The sequence below is a fragment of the Myiozetetes cayanensis genome, unplaced genomic scaffold (genome assembly GCF_022539395.1).
Source record: "Myiozetetes cayanensis isolate MyiCay16 unplaced genomic scaffold, myiCay2020 scf185, whole genome shotgun sequence".
Lineage (NCBI taxonomy): Eukaryota > Metazoa > Chordata > Aves > Passeriformes > Tyrannidae > Myiozetetes > Myiozetetes cayanensis.
In genome coordinates, this window is record NW_026087395.1 from 71,648 (window position 1) to 79,877 (window position 8,230).

At 63.1% G+C, this 8,230-nt stretch overlaps 1 protein-coding gene across 1 annotated transcript; it reads right to left on the minus strand.

The window, feature by feature from the left end:
- Nucleotides 1–1,835: 1,835 nt before the first annotated feature.
- Nucleotides 1,836–8,223, minus strand: LOC126638999 (rhodopsin kinase GRK1-like). The gene is given in 8 exon segments (XM_050313392.1): nt 1,836–2,048; nt 2,050–2,131; nt 2,695–2,900; nt 3,851–3,975; nt 4,660–4,743; nt 6,030–6,187; nt 6,874–7,001; nt 8,167–8,223. Coding segments are annotated over 8 exon segments (1,053 nt in total).
- Between the last annotated feature and the right edge of the window lie 7 nt (nt 8,224–8,230).

Sequence of the window (8,230 nt, forward strand, 5' to 3'; positions counted from 1 at the left end):
GGACACTGGGGACATGGGGGACACTGGGGGACATTGGGGAAGACATTGGGGACATGGGGGACACTGGGGGACATTGGGGACATTGGGGGACATTGGGGACATTGGGGGACATGGGGGACACTGGGGGACATTTGGGGGCATGGGGGACACTGGAGGGAGACACTGAGGGACATTGGGGACATGGGGGACACTGGGGGACATTGGGGAGACACTGGGACATGGGGGACACTGGGGACATTGGGGACATTTGGGGACATGGGGGACACTGGGGGACATTGGGGACACATGGGGGACATTGGGGACATTGGGGGACATTTGGGGGCATGGAGGACACTGGGGACATTGGGGGACATGGTGGATATGGGGGACACTGAGGACATTGGGGACACTGAGGACATTGGGGGACACAGAGGGATGTGGGGGATGTTGGGGACATGGGGGACACGGGGGGTGTTAGGGGACACTGGGGGGACACGGAGGATGTTGGGGACTCTGGGGGACACTTGGAGGGACAAGGGGTGTTGGGGACATTGGGGGACAAGGGAGGTTGGGGACATTGAGGGGGACACGGGGGTGACACTGAGGGGGAGGGGTTGTCCCCAAACCCACACCAGGAGCAGCAACAACCACGATTTATTGTACACGAAGTGGGGAGGGGGAATGAGGACCCCCTTTTGGTGGGGAGAAAGCGAGGGACCCCATTTTTTTTTTTGAGGGGGTCCCAAGGGTGTCCCTGAGTCGGGGGTGGGGGGACATGAGGTAAATTTTGGGGGATTCCTCTCAGGGTGGCACTGAGCTGAGGGCGGGGGCCCTGGAGGTTTTGTGGGTGCATGGGGGGAAAGGGGGCTCCAATTTGGGGGTGTCTCATGTTTTGGGGTGTCCCCAGGGCTCCCCCTAACGGTTTTTTTTTTCGGGGTCTCTCTCCTTCTTTGGGGGTTGCTTGGGTTTTGGAGGGTTCCTGGGGGCTCATTTTGGGGGTGTTTTCGGGTCCCCATTCCAGGTATCCTCAATGGGGAGACGCCCCCATTTTTTAGGGGATCCCAGTTTTGGGCCCCCTCCCCAGATTCCACATATCCAGGGCGTGTGTCCCCCCCAGTTTTGAACCCCTGGAGCGACCCCCTCCACTTTTGGAGCCCCTCGCACCCCAAATTTTATTTTTTTGGGGCGGTGTCCTCTTGTGTCCTCCCTCCCCCACTCCCACCCCAAAAAAGGGTCCCCACTTTTCAGCCCCCCCAATTCCAGGTATCCCAAGGAAGGGAGGGGGGAATCCCCCAATTTTCACACTCCCCCATTTCATAAACCTCCGGGATTGGGGGGTGGGGGAGACCCCATTTTGCCCCCTCCCCCATACCCCAATGAGGGAGGACCCCCAACTTCACCCCTCATTCCGGGTATCCCAAGGAGGGGATCTCCATTTTGACCCCCCAATTCCAGCCTATCCCAAGGGGTGTGTGGGGTTCCCCCATTTTTGAGCCCTCCCTCCCCCAAGGCGGGCTGGGGGGGGGGGTGTGGGCAAATCCTCTCATTTTACCCCTCCCCCCTCCATTTCAGACCCCCCAAATTTGGGATAGGGTGAGCACCCCCCACTCCTGGAGCTCCCTCCACCCCCTAAATTAGCAGGGTATGCCCTCCCCTCACCCCCCAAATTTGGGATGGGGTGAGCACCCCCCTCTCCTGGAGCCCCTCCACACCCCAAATTAGCTGGGTATGCCCCCCTTCACCCCCCAAATTTGGGGAATAGGGTGGGCACCCTCACTCCTGGAGCCCTCCACACCCCAAATTAGCAGGGTATGCCCCCCTCACCCCCCCAAATTTGGGGGGTGGGGGAGGGGCGCTCAGAGCAGGCAGCAGGTGGAGGACTTGCCCCCCCCCGCCCCCCCCGCGGCGTTGGGGTCCAGGTCGGGGGGCAGCGTCCCCGGGGCCCCCCAGACGTTGAGCTCGTCGAAGACGCCGGTCTCGATCAGCTCCTCCTGCCAGGGGATGGCCACGGTGCCCGAGGCGAAGGCGTCGAACATCGCCGCGTCCCCCCCGTCCAGCTCCACCCCCCTGCACTGTCGAGAAAGCCCCCACGTCCCCAGGTCCCTTGGCGTACACCTGCCGGGGGTCCGGCACGAACAGGGGGGGCACCCAGACCTGGGGGAGGGGGACAACCCGAGGTCACCCCCTTGTCTGTGGGGATGCCCTCGGACTCCTGGTGCCTCCCGGAGACCCCTAGGATCTCAGGTATCAATTGGCACCCTCAACATCTCAGGTACCTCTTGAACCCCCCAAAGAGACCCCCCAGCATCTCAGGTATCTTCTGGACCTCCCAAGAGACCCCCAACGTCTCAGGTGCCTCCTGGTGCCCCCAAGAGACCCTCAGCATCTCAGGTAACTTCTGGACCTCCTCCAAGAGACCCCCAGCATCTCATGGTATCAACTTGGCACCCCTCAACATCTCAGGTACCTCTTGAACCCCCTCTCAGCAGCCCCCAACATCTCAGGGTATCTTCTCGGACCCCCCAAGAGACTCCTCAACTTTCAGGTACCCCCAGTAGCCCCTCAACATCTCAGGTACCTCTGAACCCCCTCAAAGAGACCCCCAATGTCTCAGGTACCTCCTGGTGCCCCCCAGTAGCTCTGGAGACCCCGTTTCTTGCTCCCAGGACCCCCCAAATCCCCCCAAACTCCCCCAAACCCCTCCTGGGGCATTACTCTGCCCCGAGCCGCCCCCAGTTGATGGGCCCTGAAGAAGGGGTAGTCGCCTTGAGCTGGGCGCAGTCGCCCCCCCGGAAGCCCAGGCGGCTCTGGGGGTCCTTGGCCAGGAGCCCCTCGCAGGCCGCCCGCGCCGCCGCGCTGAACCGGCCCGAGTAGCTCACGGGGTCGTGCAGGATGCGCCGCGTCACCTCCTTGTTCTCCACCTTTGGGGAGGCGGGGAGGGGAAAGGGGGGTTTCTGAAGGTTCCTGAGGGTTCTGAGGGGTTTCTTGGGGGTCCCTGTGGTTACTGGGCAGTACTGGGTGGCACTGGGTGGTACTGGGAGGCCGTGGGGGTCCCTGAGGGATCCTGGGGGTCCCTGTGGTCCCTGGGGGTCCCTATGGTTACTGGGTGGTACTGGGGGTCCCTGTGGTTCCTGGGGGTCTCTGGGGGTCCCTGCAGTTCCTGGGGGTCCCTGAGGGTCTCTGTGGGTCCCTGAGGGTCTCTGTGGGTCCCTGAGGGTCTCTGGGGGTCCCTGAGGTCCCAGGGGGTCCCAGGTGGTCCCTGAGGTTCCTGTGGGTTCCTGGGGGTCCCCGTGGTTACTGGGTGGCACTGGGTGGCACTGGGGGTCCCTGGGGGTCCCTGGGGGTCCCCGTGATTACTGGGTGGCACTGGGGGTCCCTGGGGGTCCCTGAGGTCCCTGGGGGTCCCAGGGGGTCCCTGTGGTTCCTGGGGGTCCCTGGGGGTCCCCGTGATTACTGGGTGGCACTGGGGGTCCCTGGGGGTCCCCGTGGTTACTGGGTGGCACTGGGTGGCACTGGGTGGCACTGGGGGTCCCTGGGGGTCCCTGAGGTCCCTGGGGGTCCCAGGGGGTCCCTGTGGTTCCTGGGGGTCCCTGGGGGTCCCCGTGATTACTGGGTGGCACTGGGGGTCCCTGGGGGTCCCCGTGGTTACTGGGTGGCACTGGGTGGCACTGGGTGGCACTGGGGGTCCCTGGGGGTCCCCGTGGTTACTGGGTGGCACTGGATGATACTGGGTGGCACTGGGGGTCCCTGGGGGTCCCAGGGGGTCCCTGAGGTTCCTGTGGGTTCCTGGGGGTCCCTGTGGTTACTAGGTGGCACTGGGTGGCACTGGGTGGCAGTGGGGGTCCCTGGGGGTCCCTGGGGGTGCCGTCACCTTCTCCCCCCGCCGCCGGAAGGGCCCCTTGGCCTCGAGCATCTCGTAGAGCGTCACCCCCAGCGTGAAGTAATCGACGGACCAGTCGTACTCCTCGTCCCGCAGCAGCTCCGGGGCCATGAACCCTGTGGGGACACCCAGGGGACACTGAGGGGACATGGAGGGGACAGGGGGGACACCGAGGGGACAGGGGGGACACTGAGGGGACAGGGGACACGGGGGACATGGGGGACAGGGAGGACAGGACCAGTCGTACTCCTCGTCCCGCAGCAGCTCCGGGGCCATGAACCCTGCGGGGACACCCAGGGGTGACATGGGGACACTGAGGGGACAGGGGGGACACCCAGGGGACAGGGGGGACATGGAGAGGACAGGGAAGGGATAGGGAGGGGATGGGGGGGACACGGGGGACATGGAGGAGACAGGTGACATGGGGGGGACCCCGAGGCTTGGAGGGGGACCCCGGTGATTGAGGGGTGATTAATCCATGTCCTCCCATGTCCCCCAATGTCCCCAATGTCCCCTCAATGTCCCCAATGTCCCCCAATGTCCCCAATGTCCCCAAAGTCCCCAATGTCCCCAATGTCCCCCCAATGTCCCCCCAATGTCCCCAATGTCCCCAATGTCCCCAATGTCCCCAATGTCCCCAATGTCCCCAGTGTCCCCAATGTCCCCAATGTCCCCCAATGTCCCCAATGTCCCCCCAGCATCCCCAATATCCCCCAATGTCCCCAGTGTCCCCAATGTCCCCCAATCCTCCCAATGTCCCTCAATGTCCCCAATGTCCCCAGTGTCCCCAATGTCCCTACCCGGGGTCCCGGCGTAGCCGCGGGTTTTGTCGTGCCCCTCCTTGATCTCCACGGCCAGACCCATGTCGGACAGACGGACGTGGCCTGAGCACCAGGGACATCAGGGGTCACCAGGGGCACCAGGGGTCACCAGGGTCACCAGGGACACCAGGGACACCGGGGTCACCAGGGGTCACCAGGGTCACCAGGGTCACCGGGGTCACCAGGGGCACCAGGGACACCAGGGACATCGGGGTCACCGGGGACACCAGGGTCACCAGGGTCACCGGGGTCACCAGGGTCACCAGGGACACCAGGGACATCGGGGTCACCGGGGTCACCACGGACACCTCCCCAGGAACCCGTCCCAGTGCCCTGCACACACCAGTAACACACCCCCCAGTGTCCCCAATGGCCCCCCAGTGTCCCCAACATCTCCGGTGTCCCCAACATCCCCAATGTCCCCAATATTCCCAACATCTCCAACACCCCCAATGTCCCCAACACACCCAACGTCCCCAATGTCCCCAACGTCCCCAACACCCCCAATGCCCCCAATGTCCTCAACACCTCCAACACCCCCAGTGTCCCCAACACCTCCAACATCCCCAACACCCCCAATGCCCCAACGTCCCCAATGTCCCCAATGTCCCCAGCATCCCCAATGTCCCCAACACCCTAAACATCCTCAATGCCCTAAATGTCCCCAATATACCCAATACCCCCAACACCCCCAATGTCCCCAATGTCCTCAACGCCCCTAATGTCCTCAACGTCCCCAATGTCCCCAACACCCCCAATGTCCCCAACACACCCAACGTCCCCAATGTCCCCATGTCCTCAATGTCCCCAACACCCGCAACACACCCAACGTCCCCAACACACCCAATGTCCCCCATGTCCCCAACACCTCCAGTGTCCCCAATGCCCTCAATGTCCCCAAAGTCCCCAACGTCCCCAACGCCCCCAACACCCCCAACATTCCCAACACCCCCAATGCCCCCTACGTCCCCAATGTCCCTAACGTCCCTAACACCCCCAGTGTCCCCAACACCTCCAACATCCTCAATGCTCCCCAATGTCCCCAATGTCCCCAACACCCCAGTGTCCCCAACACCCCAACGTCCCCAACACCCCAAACATCCCCAACGCTCTAAATGTCCTCAATGTCCCCAACGTCCCCAACATCCCCAATGTCCCCAACACCCCCAACACTCCCAACGTCCCCAACATCCCCAATGTCCCCAACACTCAATGTCCCCAATGCCCCAAACATCCCTAACACCCTAAATGTCCCCAATATATCCAACACCCCAATGCCCTCAACGTCCCCAACACCCCAACACCCCTCCCTCCTCTGTCCCCCATCCCCCGTGTCCCCCGGGCGTCACCGGCGTCGTCGAGCAGGACGTTCTCGGGCTTGAGGTCGCGGTAGACGATGCGGTGCTGGTGCAGGTGCTCCAGCCCCAGCAGGATCTGCGCCGTGTAGAACACGGCCCGCGGCTCCTCGAACCCCGGGTTGGCCTCGTCCACGTTGTAGATGTGGAACCTGCCCCGCCACCCCCGCGCCGGGGACACGCTCAGCGCACGCGTGACGGGGGCGTGACGGGGGTGTGACGGGGGCATGACGGGGGCATGGGGACAGGCCAGGGACGTGGGGACACTCTGGGGACACTCTGGGGACACTCTGGGGACATGGTAAGGGCATGGGGGCTCTCCAGGTCTCTGGGGACATGGTAAGGACATACCAAGGACATGGGGACATCCAGGTCTTTGGGGACACGGTAAGGACATGTCAAGGACATGGGGGCTCTCCAGGTCCCTGGGGACACTCTGGGGACATGGTAAAGACATGCCAAGGACATGGGGACATCCAGGTCCCTGGGGACACTCTGGGGACATGTCAAGGACATGGGGGCTCTCCAGGTCCCTGGGGACACTCTGGGGACATGCCAAGGACATGGGGACACTCCAGTCCTTGGGAACAGGATAAGGACATTCCAAGGACATGCCAAGGACATGGGGACCCTCCAGGTCTCTGGGGACACAGTAAGGACATGCCAAGGACATGGGGGGGACACTCCATCCCTGGAGGACACACCAAGGACACACTTGGGGGCCGTGCCATGGAGACCCCGGCACCGCCCTCGTCCCCAGTCCCACACACACGCGTGTGGCACACGCCAAGGACACGCCAAGAACATGCCAAGACCATGCTAACCCCCCCCCCCGTACCGCAGGTCGCCGCCGTTCATGATGGTCATGACGAGGCAGAGGTCGGTCTTGGTCTGGAAGGCGCAGGCCAAGGACACGATGAAGCGGCTGTGGACGCGCGCCAGGATCCGCTTCTCCACCAGCGCCGCCTGCACACGCCAAGGACACGCCAAGGGCACGCGTTGGCACCGCCGCGGGGGGGTTCAAAGGGAGGGATGGGTGGGGGACACACCAAGGACACGCCAAGGACACACCAAGGACATGCCAAGGGCATGCGTTGGCACCGCCGCGGGGGGGTTCAAAGGGAGGGATGGGTGGGGGACATGCCAAGGACATGGCAAGGGCACACCAAGGACACGCCAAGGGCACACCAGGGACACACCAAGGACAACACGGGTGGCACGTGCCAAGGGAAGCGCGTAAACCACACGCCAAGGACACGCAGAGGGACGGACCTGGGGGACAGAGGGACGGATTTTGGGGACACAAGGACCACGGAGGGCACCGAGGGAGGGATTTGGTGGCAGAGGGATGGATTTGGGGACAAAGGGACAGATTTGGGGGCAGAGGGACAGATCTGGGCACTGAGGGACGCATTTGAGGACAAACAGATGGATTTGGGTGCTGGGGGACTGCTGAGGGAACCGAGGGACAGATTTGGGCACTGAGGGACAGATTTGGGGACAGAGGGATTGATTTGGGCACTGGAGGACCACCGAGGGACCGAGGAACAGATTTGGTGACAGAGGGAGGGATTTGGGCACTGAGGGACAGATTTGGGGACCGAGGGGAGGGATTTGGGTGCTGGGGGGACTGAGGGACAGATTTGGGTGCTGAGGCGACTGAGGGACAGTTTTGGTGACAGAGGGACAGATTTGGGTGCCAAGGGGATTGAGGGACAGTTTTGGTGACAGAGGGACGTATTTGGGCACTGGGGGGACCGAGGGACAGAGTTTTGGTGACGGGGGGAGGGATTTGGGATTTGGGGACCGAGGGACAGATTTGGTGACAGGGGGAGGGATTTGGGCACTGGGGGGACCGAGGGACAGATTTGGTGACAGGGGGAGGGATTTGGGCGCCGAGGGGACCGAGGGACAGATTTGGGGACAGAGGGACAGATTTGGTGACAGAGGGAGGGATTTGGGATTTGGGGACCGAGGGACAGATTTGGTGACTGAGGGACAGATTTGGGGACAGGGGGAGGGATTTGGGCACAGATTTGGGGACCGAGGGACAGATTTGGTGACAGAGGGAGGGATTTGGGATTTGGGCACCGAGGGCCGCCCGCAGGGGGCCCCTCCGATCTCCCCCCACCTCGTATCCCTTGCGCTTCTTGAGGCGCTTCTTGTTGAGGCGCTTGTTGGCGTACATCTTGCCC